The 21,781-nt window shown below is 45.5% G+C and overlaps 1 protein-coding gene across 16 annotated transcripts in view; it reads left to right on the forward strand.

The window, feature by feature from the left end:
- mbnl2 (muscleblind-like splicing regulator 2) overlaps window positions 1-21,270 on the forward strand; it is a 72,186-nt gene extending 50,916 nt beyond the window's left edge. For 3 of the 16 annotated variants that reach the window (XM_064327943.1, XM_064327949.1, XM_064327944.1), the window contains 6 exons: window positions 930-1,184; window positions 5,598-5,651; window positions 6,171-6,321; window positions 8,459-8,494; window positions 9,434-9,528; window positions 17,165-21,270. In XM_064327943.1, coding sequence (XP_064184013.1) covers window positions 930-1,184; window positions 5,598-5,651; window positions 6,171-6,321; window positions 8,459-8,494; window positions 9,434-9,528; window positions 17,165-17,179 — 606 coding nt within the window. In that variant the 3' untranslated portion in view covers window positions 17,180-21,270. The remainder of the gene's footprint in view (window positions 1-929; window positions 1,185-5,597; window positions 5,652-6,170; window positions 6,322-8,458; window positions 8,495-9,433; window positions 9,529-17,164) is intronic. The other 13 variants (XM_064327951.1, XM_064327958.1, XM_064327946.1 and 10 more) reach the window with 8 other exon arrangements.
- Window positions 21,271-21,781: the final 511 nt, after the last annotated feature.

Here is a 21,781-nt window from a genome sequence, read left to right on the forward strand (position 1 = left end):
AAACCGCTTCATTCTTCAGTCCTCGGAAGCTTTGGTTTCTTCAACACCCGTAGAAGCTGTTTAACTAAGGAACGAATGAAAGCTCAGTGTAGCGTCAGGTGATGGTTTCAGAAACTGCCGAGTTGCAAGTGATTGGATGGCTTGTGTTTTTTTTGTTTTTTTTTACTGAAGGTTTTAGTTTTGTTTCATGTGTTTCTGTTGAATGTACATCATGGCCATCAGACATGTATTTACTGTAATGTACAGTATCAAAGTAGAGAGCTGAAGTTCAAAGACCATTGCCAATAAAACCTTCTTAAGATATATAACTGGCTACTTGTTGACTTATTCATAATCTCGGTCCTTGCGTGTGTGTGTTGTGTTTGTGCTGTGTGTGTGCTTTCTGTGTCATGTGTGTGTGGTGGTCGTGGTGTGTGCTGTGCGTGCGTGTGTTGTGTGTGTGCTGTGTGTGTGTGTGTGGGTGTGTGGCGTGTGTGTGTGTGTTGTCTGTGTGTGTGTGTGTGTGTGTGGTCTGGGGTGTGTGTGGTGCTGTGTGTGTGTGTTTGTCTGTGTGTGTGTGTGTGTCGTGTGTGTGTTGGTCGGTGTGTGTGTCTGTGCGTGCGTGGTGGTGTGTCTGGTGTGTGGTCGTGTGTGTGTGTGCGTGTCGGTGTGTGCATGTGTGCGTGCGTGTGGTTTGTGTCTGTGTGTGTCTGTGCGTGCGTGGTGTTGCTGCTGTGTGTGTGTGTTGTGCATGTAGGTGTGTGTGCGTGCTGTGTCTGTGTGTGTGTGCATGTGTGCGTGCGTTTGTGTGTGTGTGTGTGTGTGTGTGTGTGTGTGTGTGTGTGTGCGTGTGTGTGTGTTGTGCGCGCGGGTGTGTGTGGGGTGTGGTGTGTGTGTGTTGTGTGTGTGTGTGTGTGCGTGTGTGTGTGTGTGTCTGCGTGTACGTGCAGGTGTGTCGGGAGTTCCAGCGGGGAAACTGTGCCCGGGGCGAGACGGACTGCCGCTTTGCGCACCCCAGCGACAGCCCCATGATCGACACGAGCGACAACACGGTCACCGTGTGCATGGACTACATCAAGAGCCGCTGCTCCCGGGAGAAGTGCAAGTACTTCCACCCCCCTGCACACCTACAGGCTAAAATCAAAGCCGCGCAGCACCAGGCCAATCAGACGGCCGTGGCTGCACAGGCAGCCGCCGCAGCCATGGTAAGCCCCGCCCACACGGCGACCACTCCTAGTGCACTTCACCAGAAAACTATTAACGCACTGTCACTCTGCACTCTAACCACCTCAGCTCTCACTGTAGACCTGAACACTGTCACTCTACACCCTCTCTAACCATTTCACCTCACACTGTAGACCTGAACACTGTCACTCTACACCCTCTCTAACCATTTCACCTCACACTGTAAGACCTGAACACTGCCACTGTACACCCTCTCTAACCAACTCACCTCACACTGTAGACCTGAACACTGCCACTCTACCCCTCTCTAACCAACTTACCTCACGCTGTAGACCTGAACACTGTCACTCTACACCCTCTCTAACCACCTCACCTCACACTGTAGACCTGAACACTGCCACTCTACACCCTCTCTAACCACCTTACCTAACACTGTAGACCTGAACACACTGGTATAGAGCTGTAGCTTGTGGAAGGGCTCTCTAGCACCACCACTACAATGGTCATATTTACTGGCTAGTGAGCTCAGCTGAGCTCAGCATGCTGGGAAAAATCAACTGTAGAATCATTTGGTTTGGTTGGATGATACACAAACAACTTTATACCAGTTTTTTTACACATTTTAGAAAGCATGATCACTAATTGTAAGGAACAAGATTAAATGTTTTCATTATGAATTACATTTGCATTTAAATTCGAGAGGAATTAAAATCAATGTTTGGGTAATATCTAGTAGTAGGAGAGGTTTTGCATGCACACCAACCATGTTGATGGTTTTATTCCAAATTACATTTTACATTAAATTTCTTGTTAATTAGTACATGAAATGTGGAGCACTGTTTTATTATAAACCAATCATGGAAATGCATTCCAGAACAGACTTTTCTAGATTACATTCAATATTTGCATGGTACGCACTGCGGTCTGAAATCTCATCAAATGAAATTATGCTCAAGTTGCGTAAAATAGCAGTAAACACGTACACATTGAAGTGCTCTCATTTGAAGATAAAAAAAAAATTCGCTTTTTTTTTTCTGTCAACACAGAAAACCTAACGGTCCAGATCAGTGCATTTCCGATTTAGTTATTATTCCTTCTGTTGTTTAGTTAAGTGCCGGGCTGTATCCACTTTCGATTCGAATCGCTCCTTCCTGCAAACGAGGAAGGGCGTTAGCTTGTGGAATGAGTGGCGATTGAATCTGAAAGGCGATGGGTACGGAGCGAGCCAAAGACAGGGCGGCGGCGCGGCTCGTTCGTTCGCACAGGGAACCGCGCGGCGTCGCTGAGAGTCCGGTCGCCCGCGGCGCCCGTTCCCACGCCCCTCGCTTCGCGCTCGTGCAGCAGCTTCTCCAGAGCCGGCATGGCTTCCCGCGCGAGCCCCCCGCCTTCCCTGCCCGTTCGCCCGGAGGCAGAGTCCTCGCCCGCTTGCTTCACGGCTGGCCTGCCTGCTCCTAACCCCCGCACCCCCCCGCCCTTCGCCGCCGGGTCCTGGTTAACAGGGGCTGCTGAAGGACAACTGTGCTTCCTCTCGACCTGTCGTAGCTCCGCTGGGCGGTAATTGCGCGTTACTACCCAAGCCTGCCGCGCGCCGGCGCGACCTCGGCGCTAGGTAAACGAGGACAGTGTGTCATTAAGCCCTTCCCGTGGGTGCAGTGTCCTCCCGCTGTTTGCGAGCGAACTCTGGCAATAACAAAGCAACAGTCGTGTTGTCACCCGTTAACCCATTAGGATGCACCGCGCGTTTGTGTAATTTTTTTTTTTCCACATTGACCATAATTACATATCCAACAAAGTTTTACAGGTAGCTCATAAAACTTTCGGTTTCAGGAGCCTGCGCTTTGCTTTCCTCCGGGCAAATACTTAATGTTTTCTGCGCGGAACGGCGGTTTATATGCGGCCCTGAGATCGATATTTGGCTCGTCCGCCCTTTTGAATCATGCAACAAGGCCTTTTTTTCCCCCCGTTTCTGAGCCTAAGGGAAGCCTTCCACGGAATCAATCGGAACGCGCTCTTCGCGAACATCCGTCATCTCGTCTCGAGCCCGCATATAACTGTATGTGCGAAAGAGAGAGGAGAAGAAAGAAACAGTTGTTTTCGGTCCTGCTCCTTGCTCCGGGCCCTGTTTGGAAATCTGCATTCTGTGAGGTGTCAGTCAGATTTCCACTCGCCGTGCTGTTACTTACTCTTTTTTTTTTTTTTTTTTTTGCTGCTTTTGTCATCATTGTTTTTCCACTGCAACCTGTCGTCTGCTGTCTTTGCCACCCCCATTTTATGTGAAGCCTCAGCCTCCTTCCCCTCCTCCAAAGAAAACCCCTTACCTCTGTGTGCATTTATTTAGATTCCATTTGAATTCAGTTGTTTTTTTGTTTTTTTTTTAAATAATTATAATGGTATTCATGATAAGGATGGATAGCATTTATATAGACCATTTCCTTCTCGGGGTCTCTAAGCAACTATCCAGTGAAGGGGGGGAAGTCATAAAACATCATCAGTGTGTAGCACCCGCCTGGGCACTGCATGGCAGCCATTTTGCACCAGAATGATCACCACACATGAGCTGAGATGGAGAGGGGGAGGGATTATTGGGAAAATTCAAATGGAGCATGATCAGATGGGCAGATTGAGAGAGCCAGGTTAAGAAATATGATTTCTGTCAAATTTTTTAGCATTTTCCATTTTTGAAGACTTTTTTGTTGCACAAGTTATTTTATTTTTTCCAGTTTTCCTTCAGTAGGTTTCTTGCTTTTATTTTGAATGTAAAATAAGCAATAGAAAAACAGTGACTACTAGCCAGACTACTGCAATACGGATTTCTAAATAATTTATTATTTGTAGATTGAGTACAGCTCAATAATTAACTTTATTCTCTTTAGATTTAGAATTCTGCATGGACAGTAACAAACAGTGATAATGAACTCATTAAGCAACCATTCATTTTTCAGAGGAATAAAATACAGGCTTTATCACGTACGTTCTTTGAAAGGCATTGGTTTTTGGAAGGCCTCACACACAAGGATCGAATTAACCTGAATAAAGTAAAAGAAACAGGAATTTTTTTAAATTAATAAACAGAGCTCCACATTCTGTGCTCATTGTTATTAAGAACTGATTTTGAATTGGCTGTTTATTGAAATGGCAACACTCAAAAATGCGTAGCATTTAAATCAAATTCCACTAAATCAGCGTGACCACCTCATGACACATGCGGTTAAGTCATTTCTAGTGAAAGATGTCGCTTTTCGTTCACGGCACGGTCCGAAAGAGGGTCCAAAGACTTCTCCCCCCTCTTAGCATTCAGTAGCCTTTAAAAGCATGACTCCACTTTGTTCTCTGAAAGTGTAATGTTTGAACTGCAAATGTCATGGCTTTATTGGGAAAGAAAAAACAAATAACACGGTTGGAATTTGTTCTGTTTTCCATTAAGCCTTGATAGATGCTTGGCTATGGCATGATGTCTGCCAGCGCCCACTGCAGTACAGTTAGAGAAGAAATGACTAAAAAATGAGGGCACGTACTGAGAATGAACAGGCTAGGCCTCTTTCAGACGTGCCAGATTTCAAGCAGTGTGCTGTGACATCATGATGATGTCACAATCATTTTGGCTAATTAACACCAAGTGTTGAAGAAACCGTCTTTACTGTACTGGCGTGTAGCATACGCTCTTATCCAGAGCGACTTCACAACACTGGTGAGCTAAACTCCGTGTTTTGTGGCAGTGCTCACATGGCAGTAGTTGATCGTGCCATTTAAACATGAACAGACAAACACTTTGGGTGCCTTGCCTAGTGGGTTCCTAGCGTCTTTCAGTGGAAATGTACTTCTCTCACAATCGAGTTGGTCACAGGGTCTGATTTTACCAGGCAACAGTTATTTAATGGTATGTCTTTACATGATTTCAGTGCTACAGGTTGTTTCCTGTTGAGTCTAAGGGATCTTTAGTTTAACTGTGCTGCTGTTTATATGTATATACAGTTTATGTAGTGGTGATGGTATTGATATTTAGTATTTACTTATTTCTGGTAACCTACTAATGATTTTAAAAGGCTTTTTGATTTTTAGTATGTCTTGTATTGTAGAACAGTGTAAAATCATATGTAACTAATATCTGCAATCCCAGTACACTGTTTATTGTATATTATGAATCTTTGTATTTCTTATGCTTTTAACTAAGATATAATAGATGCTTTTTGCTTTCGTACTAATTCAGAACCTAGCAATATTCCTTTGAAACAGTTCTTTTTGTTTATGTGCATGCCTATTGTTTTGTATGTGGTATACTGCATTCAGATTATTTTGTTTTTTTTTTCCTTCTCACCTATCCACAATGCAATGCTGTCCCCATGATGCACCTCTGCTTGCTGTTACCTGTATGTTAATACGCTTGAATCCCATTGGCCCACTGCCATCATGTGCTCGCTGCCTGCTATTTAAAGACTCAGTCGACTGCCAAAGCAATGAAGCGACCCCTCGAGGCAACTGTAGATCTGGTACTTTGACCTTTCACCTTTTGCTTTGCATGTAGCTTTTTAATGTACTGTAGCAACTCACAGAATTTAATTTGTTGTTTTATTTTGGAGCCAGTAAAACCCATCAAGTATTTGTGTATGAAATCATTTGCCATCAGTTGTACATTTTTTAATCCAAGAAAAATGTTTCAAATAGAATCATTTGTGATGCTTTTTTATTAAAAGTAAAAGTACAAATAAACTTATATCTGTAGCCCATACTTTACAATTACCTAAATTTAATGTCATGCTGGTTGTAGTAGCTTAATCTATGAATACTTGAATACTTAATCGTTGAAGTCTTGATAAATATATTTTCTGTTGTTCAATTTTTCATTGTCCATTTGATGATTTGAACTTGTGATATATATAACAGTGCAGGATTCTCATAGATAGCCTATGGCCAGAAGGCGTACGTATTAGAGAGTAAAGCAGTGTGATGCTTGAGCTTTGTGTCAGTGTGGCTCTGAGGCGTTAACCCCCCCCCTCGCTGTCCCGCAGGCTTTCCCCCACGGCGTCCTGCAGCCGCTACCAAAGAGACCAGCGCTCGAGAAGAGCAACGGGGCCAGCACACTCTTCAACCCCAGCGTTTTGCACTACCAGCAGGCCCTGGCCAACGCACAGCTTCAGCAGCCCGCGTTCTTTCCCGCAGGTACGTTCCCCACCCCATACGGCCCCCCCGCACCCGGGTCTACGCTCGCACACCTACATTAGCGTTTGTCGCTAACACGGTTCGGTTGATGTTTCCCTCAGGTTAGCGTCTCCGGGTGGAAAAACCTGCCAGTCTCGCTGGCTCTTTTACCTGAGAGAAAGCACAAGGGTTAGTTGTGACTGTGGCGAAGAGTGTTAATGTGAGGTCTTCACCCAGCATTGATAGGAACAGCTTCCAGTTCTTTTACGTGAAGTCATACCAGGTCGAAAAAAAATATGTGCCTTGTTTTCACTGTACGTTTATTTACCATTTATTTTCCCATCCTTGTGCATTGTACCATCTTGCACACAGTGCAGTGAAGTAATGATCCCTGCGTCAGCTTGTGCTGCTTGTAAATAATTTTAGTGAGACACAAAAGAAAATCCATGAACAAAATGTTATCGCAAGTCATTCCTGTTTATTCTTGTGTGGGACTTCAAATTAATCAACATCGCTTTTCATTTAAATGTGTCTATTCATTGGAACGGCATTAGCTGTTGACTTTGCTTTATTAATCCTTCCATCATGTCGAAAGTAAATTAGCTTTGCTATCAAAGCTTCCTCTCAAGGTCTTGGTAGGAAATGCGTAGGTTAATTTTAAACTACACATCTGTTAAAAAAAAGGGTTACTACCATAAATGTTGCAAAGCTTCCCAATCAGCAAACAAGGATGAGGACAAATATTAGAGGTCAAAAAGATTCAGAGTTGCTGAAAGTAACACTTTCCCTTCACCAAGCACTGCCCAACCCTGTTCCCGTTGATCCATGTTGTAGGTTTTCATTTCAAAACTATTTTGGCTCACCTGACTCTACTAATTAGCAGCTGCACGAGGTCTCTAGCTGTTGAATGAGGTGTGGCTTTGTTTGGGTTGGAGTAAAAACCTACAGGACGGTTACTCTCCAGGAACAGGGTTGGGCAGCCCTGCCCTACACCGTGTTCTAGCAGGTTAAAGATTAGTGCCAGCGCTGGCACAGGGTCAGGAATGGTCCATTTTTGGTGTAAAGCAGGGATTCACACAACATAAAGGACAATGCGGGCTGAAGCACCTCCCACTCTGTTTTCTCGAATGCATTTTCATCTTTATTCCTATGATGTCGCTGTCCTGTGATTGTTGCGCAGTAATACATATATTTTTTTAAATTGTTAAGCTTTGATCTTAAACTTTAATCTTCATTGTTTTATGCTTTCAGATACTGTATGTTTCTGCTGCCAGATGTGTTTAGATAGAACAAGCATAATAAAATGCACTATATGGCTGATAAGTTATATTGTTATATTATTGGGATTAGTCTACTATGTATTTTTGCGTTCAGTGTACACATTGTAGGATAAACTGCTGTGTCTAGTAAAGATTCTCAGCCTTATTTATGTTATCAACTCTATTAAGTGTTATCAGAAATGTATGCTCTGGAATGTATGTCTAACTTCTCTGCGTTAAATGCACCCCCTCTGAGCAGCATGTTTGCTCCTCCCCTCTCAGTCCTTTCTTTGTCTGTGACCGTTAATTACCCTCCAGCCACTCCAAGTGCATAACACCAGCTCCCCTAACCTTATTGCACGTATGTCAACGTGCTACACTACTGTTCACAATTAAGCACTTCCTGTCAAAATGGCGTTCACACGCCCGCCCTCAGTGATGTCATTTTCTTTAACGGCCTCACCCCCCCTCCCCCCTCTCTGCCTTTAACTGTGTTAGCAGCTCTGGCTCACTGCAGTATAGCCGGCTCTAATCCAGCCCCTCTGCTGCTGTCGGACGATGGGCATGCTTCCCCACTGCACGTTTCTTTAAATCTTGGGTCGAGAGTCTGTTTGCTTTCCTGTCCGCTAGCTCCGCGCGTCGAATGCGGGACATTTGTAGTTTGTGGGACTCCGCACGCCGTTAATTCGCCGGGGAATTGGGTTTCCGTCCCCGACCGTAATCAGCCCGGCCGAAAAGAAAGATGGCCGCCAGACGCGCAGTAAAAGGCTACAAATGTACCGGTGTGCGATGACGATTAGAGGGTGACTCTGTGTAAGGCATGCTGAATTCTGTCTCCAGCTAACCCCTTCTCTCCCTTATTAACCTCTGCCTTCACTCTCCACTGCATGATCACACAGGGTCAGTCTTGTGCATGACTCCTGCTTCCGGCATTGGTAGGTTCCTCCCTTCATTTTCTGATATCGCTTTTAAAAACGGGACAGTGTGACCCGGGTGCTCTTACAGTCGATTTAAAAGACGGCGAGCCGATGCTCCTTTCTTCATAACCGCCGTTCGGGCTTTGTGTAAAATTTTAACTCGCCTGTAAGAGAACGCGCACTTTTGTGATGATCGAGTTAAGCTCGCTTTATCTTGATTTAAGTTTTAATTGTTCCCGGTGATGCCAAAGCGTGTATTGTTTTCATTGCCATTCTAATTCTTCTCAAACTTATTTATATTACTGTATTTTATTTTTTATTTTTTTTCAATGGCTGTCCCTTTAAAGACAGAATCATACTGTTGCAGAAACATTTTTAACCCCAGGCTACAATTCCCAGCTGATGAATTGCTTAATATTGGGTAATTTTGCCTTTTGTTTTGCACTGTGGATTAGGAAATTTGATCAGTTTCCCAGAGGTATAGTTTATTCTGTTCCATTGCCTTGCAATTATATGATAGAGTACAAATACAAATGATCCTTTGAGCATAATTCATTAACTGTAATCACTCTGTCATTTGGCCAGTGATACTTTTGAACTTTAAACTGATTGCTTTGTGTTAATTTATTTCAGTTTGTTCCAGAATATTGCGTTCAGTTTAGTATATTTTGCCTACAGCGTTTAACACAGTGTACAGACACTAAACATCTCTGGGAATCACTGATTATGTGGGTAAATTTCCTTAATTGTGATTGTAATCTGCTTTCTTCCTCTTTGTTATGTTTCTCCCATGCTTCCTTGCTTTGCATTGTGATTGCATGCCATCTGCTGGTACAACCTAACGATGGCTTGCCGCTCTGTAATATTCACCATGCAAAAAAAAAACACCTGTTGCCATGGTTACCATAATGCTCCACCTACCTGTTCATTGCTTCCATGGTTCCCTTCCTGAAAAAGTACCCATGATGTACAGTGCTACGCCTGCTACTGTCTCTGCAGCAACAACTCCTGCCACAAGTGTCCCCTACGCAGCAACAGCACCAGCCAATCAGGTTTGCTCCTTTTAAAGCTTTCTTTCATCAATCCCTGAGCTCTAAATATGTACTTGCCACAATCAAAATTTTATTCTTACCCTTGTTATTAATATTAAGTGTTAAAAGGTTTTACTAGTTGTCATAATTTTGTTCTAAATGGATTTATGATTATTTTGGTAATCTGTATTCACTTAAAGTCTACCTCTATGCCCTTCTTATTTTGAAATTGAAAAACCTAACAAAGCACTTATTTAGAGTTCTCACATTTGCAAAAAGTAGTTGTGTTGTGTTGCATTATTTCCTCATTTTGTTTTTGCATGTTTTTACTTTTTTTAAAGGTCAAATGTCCTTTTTCCATCCGCAGTAAGAAAATGTGTGTTCGGTTTTAAACGGCGCGAAACGAGCGCAAGAGCTCGCGCATTCCTGTCTCATGACAACGAGGAAACGTGTTCAGAATGCCCTCGACTTCAGCTATGAGTGCAGACCTGGCGAGCACGGCTATTACTGCCCGAGAGGCAGGAAGGTCACTTCCTTCAGGAGAGAGCTAAATATGGCACGCCATCTTCAAGAAAGGCGCGGAGCTTCCTGTTTCAGCGAGGCTGAAGTGAACAAAGGGTATCATTAGCCGTGGGGGATCAGCACATCTGGGAGTAGCATGACGTCCCCCCCCCCCTCCACGAAATAGCGGTTTCCGCAATCTAACCCTTAATAATTTCCCGGTATCATTCGTTATCATTTGAATCGGCTTTTAGCTCTAGAACCGATGTGTAGCCAAGCGCTCCGAACTATCAATCTAACGTGAGCCTTATTTCAGCCTATGGCTGTTATAGTTACTGTACCAGCTATCATTGTGACTGAAGAGCCAACTGCAACACTTAAAATTGATTGCATTTCATGTGCTAGCGATGAATGTGGAATTTATACCTTTGACCAAGTGCGTGCACTTCTAGGTTGTATAATACGTTGTATTATTAGTTTTCATTCAAACACTACTAATTTTTTTAGGTATTTTGAAAGCTTGTGTCAAGATGTGAAATTACCCATATTGATATCGTAATCTCTACCACCCCACAAATCAATGTATATTTTCATGAACCACAGAATCCAGGGCAGCTTCAATCCATCGGTTTGCATGGCGTAGCACTGTTCATACCTATAGCGGATCCTGACACTCGCCATGTATCTCCTGTCAGGAGAACACCAGTTGACGCGTGGAGAGGAATAGAAACGGCTTCATTGCCACGTCCTGAGCGCTAGTACCGGTGATATTGGGGAGACTGAGCGGTCACGTGTCCTTCTCCATGCGAAGGGGGACGGCTGATGACTGACGGTAATCCGTGCTTTACGGTGCGCCATAGGCACGCAACCCCCCCGGGCGCCGGTCCGGCAGCCGTGCTGAGCAAGCAGGATTTGAGCCGCGCTCCGCAGCAGCAGCAGCGGCGCGCGCGGCGAGTCCGGAAACGCGGACACGTTCACGCGCATGCGCGCAGTCCCATGGCGTGTTTGTTTAATGTTTATCTGAATCGGGATAGATGCATAAAGACAGGGCGTTTAATGAATTACTGTGATGCCGCGTATGATAACATTGGCGGCGTACGCTCATTTGTTGCGTTTTGTTGTTATACATCGGGGAGCCTGCGTTCGGAGCTGAATGCTCGGTGTTACCTCACCTGCTTCCCCGCAGTTTTCCTTCAAAGCGAGTTCCGTGGGATTTGCATTGTGACAGAGGTGTGTTTCACCACAGACTGCAGGCCGTGTTATACTCGTGATCCCGCGGTAGTGGGCGCGTCGTTTATGCCGGCGTTCAGCGGGTCGTGACTGCCCCCTGTTGCTCATGTGGGGAAAGCCAGCTCATCCCACTGTTAAAAGATTCCAGCTACAGAACATACCTTTGACTGAGTCTATGGATTTTCTGCTCTGAACTTTAACAGTAGCACCCCAATATCCTCCACGTCTTGATATATTTGTAAAATAAGATTTGTTCAAGATTCGTTGAGCCTGAAACGTGTTGTAGGAAAAAGCAGTACAGCTGTAGTGAGTTTTGCTAATTTATTAGATGTACAATGCTGTATTTTATGGCCTTTGAGAGCTTTTTTAAAAGCCCAGCTGCTCTCACAAACAAAGTCAATATGTCATTTACGTTTGTGAAAATTTGAGTAGTTCAGGCGCGTCTGGCTTTTAAACACGTACAGGGACATTGCTTAGATTTACATGTTTATTTTCAGGCGTACTCTGCATGTCAAACAATATACCCAAACTTAGGGGAAGCGTGCGTGCGTGCGTTCCACTTTGAACTTAGCGCTACCTTGAACAAACGGGGGTCCTCTCGTTTACATTTGTGATTTTGATTAGTCCATCTTTCACATACTACTGGTCCAGTAATTAAATTCACTGGAAAACAACGTTAAAGCCCTGCTTCGTGTGGCTAATATGAATGAATATGCGATGGACGTCCAGACCCGCTCATCCCTATCTCTGCTCGGCCATACCGCCCCCCCCGCCCCCGTCTTTGCGTCCTGGTGATGTATTCGTGCGCCTGCTGAGATCCGTTAACAGTGTATCAACAGACCAGCTAAGGAGAACCGAACCGTGCTGTCTCCTCTCCAGCGCGTCACACAGGCGACAGAGCTGCAGTCAGTCCCTCTCCACTGTAACCTCCGTTTCCCCCCCCCTCGGCCACGAACGTCGGTGAAGCAGTGTGCAGGCGCTCACGGCCTAGAATACTTCCATCACCGCTTTTTATTATTTATTTTACGCCCGCGGGGGATGAATTTATTCCCGGTGATACTAGTTTGATGTGGGCTGCGCTCGCGCGGCCAGTCGATGCGCGGATCGGTTTTCCGCGGCGGTTCGTCTGAGCAGCCCGCAGCGGCGGGAGACGGCGAAATGGCGGCGCGAGGCGGATGCCCCGTCCGTCACTGGCCGCGACCCGGGCCTGCGCGCGCGATGTGCCTTGGCGGGGCCTGCAGTGGCCGGCTGACCCCGGGCCCGCTGCCGCGCGCGTGACAGATGTGCCTTAGCGGGGCCTGCAGCGCCGGTTCTGGAACCCAGGGCGCGTCTGCACGACGCGCGTGATAGTATGTGCCTTTACGGGTCATCAGCGCCGGTTCTGGACCCGGGCCCGCTGCCGCCGCGTGATAGATGTGCCTTTAGCGGGGGCTGCACCCGTTCTGGACCCGGGCCCGCTGCGCGCGTGATAATGTGCCTTTAGCGGGGGCCTGACGCCGGTTCTGGACCCGGGGCCCGCTGCCGCGCGCGTCAGTGTGCCTCTGGGGGCCGCAGCGCCGGTTCTGGACCCGGGGCCCGCTGCGCGCGCGTGACAGATGTGCCTCTAGCGGGGGCCTGCAGCGCCGGTTCTGGACCCCGGGGCCCGCTGCCGCGCGCGTGACAGATGTGCCTTTAGCGGGGGCCTGCAGTGCCGGTTCTGGACCCCGGGGCCCGCTGCCGCGCGCGTGACAGATGTGCCTCTAGCGGGGGCCTGCAGCGCCGGTTCTGGAGAGCCACAGTGCGCTGTGAAAATCACCAGGCACTTAGTTTTGACCCACGTAACCCCGCGAGGTGAGTTAACTGTGTAATTAAGTGCTTCAATTTATATTTATGAGTATCAGCAGTACCCATCACACCCTGCGGCTCCTTAGGGCCAAGGTGGCAGACTACTGCATCAATTATTATATATATATATATATATATGTATATATATATATTTGGATGTTTTTTAAACATTCCAAGTCGGATGTTATAGAACGACCGCTTTCAATTACCAGTAGAGACTGTTACATCAGTATAAGAATGTTCAGTTAAGAACATTCTAATCGCATAATTGTGATCTTGCACCTTAAAGGGTTAAATACTAAAGGTTTGCATTTCATATGTACTTAACGCTATTGCAGCTTAACCTGGAAACATTTCAGCTGCTCCACTAGCCGCCTCACAGTCACAGTCAGTGGTAAATTGCGGTTTGGATTCTGAACATGTGCGTTATATCTCCATATGCTTTTTTTAATTGTATGCAGCAGCACCCACTTACTGCTCATCAGAACCCATTCAAGGAAGATTTGTTTAGCAATAGGAGAGGCTAGCGCACCTCAATAGCCATCTGTATGTTCTGCTAGAGGTTAGTCTGTTCATTATACAGTCGACCATATAAAAGCCTGTGTTGCTTTTTTAAAAAGAATGAATCGCTGTATTATATTTCTTCTAAGAAAGGCTCGCAGCCTTAGAGGCCTGTGAGTGTAGGATTACATGGCAGTTAGCGACTCTGCTAGCGTCATGTGCGCAGGGAGGGCGTGTCAGTGATTGAGGAATACAGAGCGCGAGGTCAGGCTGTCCGTTCTGTGTAACCGTGAGACCTACCGCATCATGACTCCCTGCAGCCTGTTCAATTTCTGGGCTGGCTTGACTGGGTGGGCCAGAGAGGGTGAACCCGCGTTACAGTGCCGACAGCGGCCTGGCTTCTGAAAACAAGCTGGAAGTCACAGCCTCTGACCTCGCATATGCAGTAGTGCGCTCCTGTACTGTACTCTGCTGCCACCACCAGCAGCACACTGGGGAAAGTCCTGTAGAAATGAATGTTGAGCTGTTTCGATATTCTGCTTCCCACCTGAAAATCTAAAATAACTGTGTAACGGCAATAAATCCCTGACACTGTATCTGCAGTATCTCCAGTAGGAACATTGTGATCGTAGTTATGAATTCTTGGTTCAACTCTATAGCCGAACAAGGTGGAATACGCAGTTCTTCCCCAGTGGGAGAAGGAAATAATGTTAACGCTTCTCTCCCACCTTAATCCTCTCGTGTTTGACCTTTATGGAGTGCTTTGTAAGGCGTTCAGGTTAATCCAGTCTGGCGTTGAGCTCAGACTTTCATTTGAAATGGCTAGCTTGACTTTATTTTCCACATAGCCCGCCCTAATGGAGCTGAATTGGACCCATGTGATTATCGACTCAATTCACAATTCAAAATAATTTAGACACGACTGATCTAAAAGAAATTAAATTAAATTAGAAGTCATTGCTGGGGAACCCATAGGTCCACTCCTAGGGGTTTTAAAAGCTTTTGTAATTCTCAAGCTGTATTACCAACAGCACTACACTCTTCACTGTTACTGTACACAAGTAGGCAAAACTGTTTTTCGCGAAAGTCTAGTCTAAAATCCACAGCTTCACTGTTCCAGAGCTGAGCGTAACCAGCCTCAGAGACAGTGGAAAGCTCACTGCACTGCTGTTGTAACTGTACATCGCCCCCCTTTCACAGGAAGTATCATATTCTGCAGTGCAAACACTGCATGTGCCCACAGTGGGGCTATTGTCTAGATGCATAAATATATATAATATCTGAGAAAACAGTCGTGAAATTTCACGTGTTAAAAGGTTGATACCCTGATTTGAAACTTGTGTAGTTGAACGGTTTGTGTAGAAGTGATCCCGGTGTAAACCATAGGATTTTGATTATGAAAATTGTTCAGTTTCTGTCAGGACTAACGAACCATTAAGACGGGTGCTCGAACTTTTGCTCTGATGCGACCCTAAATGAATGTTCACAAGTTTACGCAAGCTCACCGCTCCACTCACATACTGGCCTCATACCTAACAACAGCGTTTAGCCGTGACTAAACTGGCGATTTAGTACCACAGCCTCTCGTGCCTCAGCCGCGCGGCGATGCCGTTTTCCATATCGAAGCCCGGCCTAATGGTGGATCGCTGGGCCTCAGGAAGAGAGCCCCCGCTCCCTCTGCCTTTGAGAGCATTATTGACCACTGGCCTCTGAAAGCGGGGTCCGAAGCCCGTGGAAAGGCTTGGTCAGGGTTTAATGTGGCGTCGCTCCGAGCGACCGCGGGAAGTGACCGTACGAGCCGACCGCGGTCACGTCCGAGCGTCGGCTGCGCTGGTCGGACGAGGCCTCCTCCGCGGCGAGCCCTTTGATTTATGGATCTGAAGTTAAGTGCGTGCCCGCGCTCCGGGGCTGAAGGCTGTAATGGCTTCTGCTTTAAAAAATCATTCGCGCGGATTCCCCAGCGCCTCAGACCGCCCTGTCAAAAATTCCATCGCTTTCCCTTTTTCCTGTCCAGTGCCTTAAATTCCAGAGCCGTCTCTGCTTGATTTAACCCGCCAATTTGCGCCGTCTTGTGACGCCCGTCGTCTGCGGAGCGGCCCTGCGGCGGGGGGTGGGGGTCCTCTGAGAAGCGCCCCCCCTTTCCTCGGTCTCCGCGTGTCTGCCGAGCGTCGCCGCGACGTTAACCCTCTGTGCGCTGGAACGCTGCTACCCGCGTCGCTCTCTCTCTCTCTGCAGCATGGCTACATCCGCTTTATTAACCCCGTCACTCTTAACCCGCGCTCGACTCCATGCCCTCCATCGCGGCTGGCGCTGTGTACGCTCAGTCACGCCCTGCCCTTCAGCAGGACGGGTGCAGCTGTGAACCCAGGCCCTAGCTAAAACTGCCCGACGTGCGCTAGCTCCTAGCTCACCGTCAGCTCCGCTTGTCCACGGGAACCGAGAGCTTAATCAGTCTACATCAGTAACCAAGCCCGTTCCTGGAGATCTGCCATCCTGTAGGTTTTCATTTAAACCCTTATTTTGGCACGCCTGACTCTTCTAACTATCTGCACATCAAAGGTCTCTGGCCGTTGGATGAGGTGTGGCTTTGTTAGGGTTGGAGTGAAACCCGACAGGACGGCAGATTTCCAAGAACTGGGCTGGTTTGCGCTGGTCTACACTGTGAGCGTTTTTATGAGCCCTTTGTGTTCTCAGCGAGAGGGAAGGCAGGAAACAGACAGGTGCAGAGAGAAACTCCTGTCCCCTCTGTCCCTTTCCTGTGCTATTCGTCACAACCTTTTCAGCTTTATTCAGCCTTTTTAACAATAGTTTAACGTTGAAATGTTTCGTTTATTTATTTTTTGTGGGAATAGGCCCTGACGTACTTCAAGCCATTACAACCACAAGTGTTTTTTGTTTTTTTTTCCCCAACTTTTTTTGTGTTTCTCATGCCTTTTTGCCTTTGGTTTTCTCAGAAGTCACAGTTGTGCTGAAGCGTTCTCCGGCTCGGGTTTCTTGTGTTGGTTTGAGGGGCCGGGCCCCGAAGCGCTCTGGCCCGCCGCGGCGCGTCAGACTGCTCTGTGGCCCCCGCCCCGTCAGGCCAGCGTAGACTGCTCTGTGGCCCCGGCCCCTTGCGTTTGGCCCGGCCCCGTCAGGCCAGCGTAGACTGCTCTGTGGCCCCCGGCCCCGTCAGGCCAGCGTAGACTGCTCTGTGGCCCCGGCCCCGTCAGGCCAGCGTAGACTGCTCTGTGGCCCCCGGCCCCGTCAGGCCAGCGTAGACTGCTCTGTGGCCCCCGGCCCCGTCAGGCCAGCGTAGACTGCTCTGTGGCCCCCGGCCCCGTCAGGCCAGCGTAGACTGCTCTGTGGCCCCCGGCCCCGTCAGCCAGCAGACTGCTCTGTGGCCCCGCCCGTCAGCCAGCGTAGACTGCTCTGTGGCCCCGCCCGTCAGCCAGCGAACTCCTGTGCTCCGGCCGCAGGCCAGCGGACTGCTCTGTCCCCGTCAGGCCAGCGTAGACTGCTCTGTGGCCCCCGGCCCCGTCAGGCCAGCGTAGACTGCTCTGTGGCCCCCGGCCCGCCACACCGGCTAACCTCTCTCTCTCCCACTGTGTGCTTTCCGTCACAGATCATCCTGAAGTAACAGACAGGAAAGGAACAGCGTGTCAAGATGCTGCACTAAGGAGCCCCAAAGCACCCTTCTGTAAATACTACCTTTCCTCCTCATTAGAACTACAGCAACCTGCATGTTAAAAGTATATGAATTAAGGATGACTCATTAACTATAACATTGAGTGCTGGTGTAATATATACAAGATGATGTATATGTATTGCTAGGAAAATAATGACATGTAAATGACACAATCAAAAAAAAAAAAAAAGTATGTACATACGCTATGTTGAGAAAAGTTGGAGATTTCGTTTTAATGATTGTTTTCAGATATGCTCAAAGTAATGTGGGTTATTATCTTTCCATATTTGTTTTTAAAAACTCTGCACAAAAAAAAAAAATTCACCCTTGGAAAACACCAAAATTTGCACTGTCAGAAAAGAAAATAGTGCTTAATGTAAAGTGCTGGATTGTTTTTAAACGGGCCGTGCGTCGCAGGAAAGGCCCTGGTGGTTCTGTCCCGGAAGTGCAGGTGCTCTAGGCCTGGCCAGAGGGAGTGCCTGTTATTGTTTCAGTTTTGTTCACTTGGTTTGTATTCCTTAATAAGAATGAATGTCGCAGCAGGTAGTGCTGGGGTTTCTGACGGTGTCGACTTTACTGAGGGGCTCGCTCCGGCCCCACCCCACCCCGCACACTCACGCACGCATATACACACACACACACACACACGCACAGGCACGCACATATGCGCACACACACACACACGCACGCATGCACACACATACGTGCACACACGCACACACACACACACACACACTTCAGCCATCTGGTGACACCCCCGTTCTGCACACGCCCAAATCCACCAAATAGAATCGGTCCCAACAAAATGCTAGCGCGTTTACCGGTCGCCATGGCAGCCAACACCCCGTTCGCGGACGTGGGAAAAACCAAATCTCAGACTTTGACTCTCTCTCATCCGCGTCTGAGTACAAACCACACCTGAGAAGTCTTTCTTTTCTTTTAGTTGTTTTTTTTTTTCTCCTTATTTCTCTTAGTTGTTTTCATGGGGGTTGGGATAGGGTGGGGTGGGGTCGGGTGGGGGGGGGTCTTACTTGGAATACCGGCCATCAGGGAGTAGCACGCTGCCCCCAGTGTTGTGCCAAGGGCTCACGGGGGTCGCCGGGCGGATCAAACACACAAAAGCCACACAAAAGCCACACCTGTCAGCTTGGACGTCTGCAGGCAGACTTAACGCGAGCGGGTGGAGAGCGCGCGGTCGCGGTCACGGTCGGGAGCGAAGCTCAAACGACGGATGACGTTAAGGAGAGTTGGGGCTCATCAACGGTGCATTAGACCATCCTTGTCAGATACGAGGGACTCGCATTTGAAAGGAAAGCTAGCGGCGGCCGTCAGTCGCGGCGGCCGCTCTCTCTCGGATAATCCTGTTTTATTTGAAACTGTAGAAGTGCCTAAAAAATGTTTTACATTACAAGCATCTTGTGAAGATGACTACGTCAGTGACACACCAATCCGTTTGTACCAACCTTCTGTGCGGTTCTCGATCGAGTCTGAAAAAACTACGAGCGTACAGTACACGGCCCAGTCGGTTGAAGTTCGCAGTGTTAAGGGACACTATTTGATCTTTGGATATGCCACCAACAAAGCCACATAACTCAACTTTCAGTAGAAAAAACTAATCAATACCACTTGGGCAGAATGTTCAGTGGTCTTTCATACTGTAACGTTCATTTCTACCATGGGTTCTGAAGTAGTTTACATTGGAGACGTGATACCGAGTGAGAATACAGGAAATGTGTTGTGATGCGTTTGTAACACGTTTGTCTATTATCTTTCGTGTTGAAATTCATTGTCATTGCAATGTATTCGAAACAAATCAAACTTGTTTTGTACAATGATCATTATAATATTTCATTAGAGAGTATCAAAATAACAGTCTGCTGTTTTTATGAAATGACATGGTCACACGTGTAATCACATTGTGCAAGCCAGCCACCATATTATTTCCTAACTTGTTTTGTAATTCTTTGAGAGTGTATTTCAGTGCAGTTTAAGACTAATAATTTCATGCAGACTTTTATTTCCCTTTTTTTGCGCATGCGTTGAAAACTTAATCAGAATCATGATGTATTTTCATGGTGATTGATTAACACAGACAATCCACAGTGAGACTCCTTTATGTCAGCATGGACAAGGCACTGGTCTTACCATTTGTATTCTTTTTTTCATTCAATATGATTTTGTTTTCTTCACAAAAGTTACAGTTTTAATGTAATTTTTGATGTGGAAAGTGATTTACATATATTTTATTGTCTTGATTTTATTTTTATTTTTTTCCGTTAAATATTAGTAATAGAATGATGTTGTAACCTATTCTATTTTAAAATGAATGTAATTTATTAAGCTGCTCTTTGTTCTGCTGGAGGCTCTTCAAAGGGGCCCGTCCTGTCAGATCAGCCAATGAGGAGCCGGTCTGAAACGAGAGGTGGGGTCTGAGAGCTACTGTACCAATGGCAGGCTCTTCCAGATCTTTCTGTCTTGTCAACTGTCACTAACACAGGACAATGCATTGCAGAATGAGCAAAGCTTTAGAATTGCTTGTATAATGTAAAAATGTTTATTGTATAGGTAACATTTTACCAAAAAAAAAAGAAAAATTTAAAAAGACATGTACTTTTCACTGTAGTATGGTAGTATTTCATAACAATATTAAGTTGTTGCTGTGGCAACCTAAAGTTGCAATGACTAAAGTTCTGTATTTTTGTAAATGATGTAATTGTTAAGTTCTTTTTTTTTCCCTAGAACACTGTACCACACTAGATTGTAAAACAGATATCGGAACATTTCCTATTTTATGTCGAGATTATATACAGTAATATTTTCAGTAACATGTAATCACCTCTGTATCAATGTATATTTCTTTTCCATTTAAGAAATAAAAGGAAGAGCTCCAAATTGCATTTAATATATTACCGGAAATATAATGCTCCATTCCACCAAAAAAAAAAAAAAAAGAACAGCCAAGCAGTTAAAAAGGCCGGCTCTTCCCCTCATAGTTAATTAGTCGAGGAACACCCTGGATTCCTAACAGCCAGTGGAAACTATTTTTTAAAGTAGTGCTTGATGGTTTATCAGCAGAATTTAGGATTGCACTTTGTTCCAGTACTTATATAATTGTTCTATTTCTAAGAGTTGCATATTGTGTAGGGTATGGCAAAGTTAACATCAACATTTTGTTGTTATCCATTACTTGTTACCATTAATGAATTAATCTTCAATGAGCATCTTGCATGTTTTGTTTTGTATTGTTTTTTTAAACAAACAGGATGCTTGCTTATTACAAAACTGTTCTAAAAAAAATGTAATGAATGTTTCTAGAAGTACAAAAAAAATGTCTGCACACGAAAGACGAAATCCAGTTTGTCCTTTGCTGTGGTTTAGTGCACCCAGCTACAGGACTTTAAGTTTAATGCACAGTCAAAGGGTTTTGACGTTGATGTGATGGTAGATGTAAGCACTTTCTGGGCAGTTGGTTAACTGGGCAGACCCAGCTTATCTGTAAACTTTGCCTTACCCTTAGTGTTCTGTCCTTTAGGTTTTATCTTCCTGAAATATCGGGTTGTTCCTGGTCTACTGAAATGACTTTCCAATTGCAGTTATTTATACACAGAATCATTTAAGGTTTCGCTCCAGACATTTTTATTCAAGCCAGAGTGGTGGAGTGGTGACAGAAGCGGTCTGGTGTTCTCATCTTTCCCATGACAAAAGCTTGATGATGATGATGATGATGATGATGATGGAACTGTAGCCTACATGCCATACAGAATAATTCCAACATTAGGCTACAGCTGCTGTGCCACTTAATGACATCTGTATTTCAGTTGATCATCTACATTGCAAAAAAAAAGAAAAAGAAAAAAAAGATGAAAGTTAAATAAGCCCTTACTGGATTTTATTTGTTTTTTATGTAACCATTTTTAAATGTTTTATTTGTGCATATATTATGTGCTATTTTATGTTATATAGTCAATTGTTTTTGTTCCTGCAAAATGGTGTAAAACCTATTGAGACAAAACAAATAAAATAATAAATACAAGGATTCTGAACCAGCGTTTAGGGGGTTTTCATTGATGTAATTGTACTGTGTAATACATGGATATAATACATAGATGTTAATTGCTTGCTTCAAGAATTCTTATGACAAAAGAAATAATATTTGCACATTTAAGGCTACGTACTTTATTTGTGGGTGTGTGTGGATTGTGTGAAAATTAAATCATAGTCAAATCAAATCCATGCTTTATTTTATGTTAATACACATTTAATCTTGTGAACAGGTTATAATGCACATCACAGTTTTGGAGTATCAGATATTTCAACACAAATGTATACAAGACTATTAGTGCATTGTTTAAAATTGTCATCCACCCTAAATTGTTTATATGTACACACACCACCGGGATACAAATTACCATGCCATCCGAATGACGATATGCAAACCTGATTGAAGCATCCATATCTAAAGCTTTATCTGGCTTACAAATGTGCCTGATATCAGGCAGAAATTTAACATTCAGATTTATGTCCAGAAAATATTTTACATGTCTGCGTATCTAT

The sequence above is a fragment of the Anguilla rostrata genome, chromosome 3 (assembly GCF_018555375.3).
Source record: "Anguilla rostrata isolate EN2019 chromosome 3, ASM1855537v3, whole genome shotgun sequence".
NCBI classification, from domain to species: Eukaryota; Metazoa; Chordata; class Actinopteri; order Anguilliformes; family Anguillidae; genus Anguilla; species Anguilla rostrata.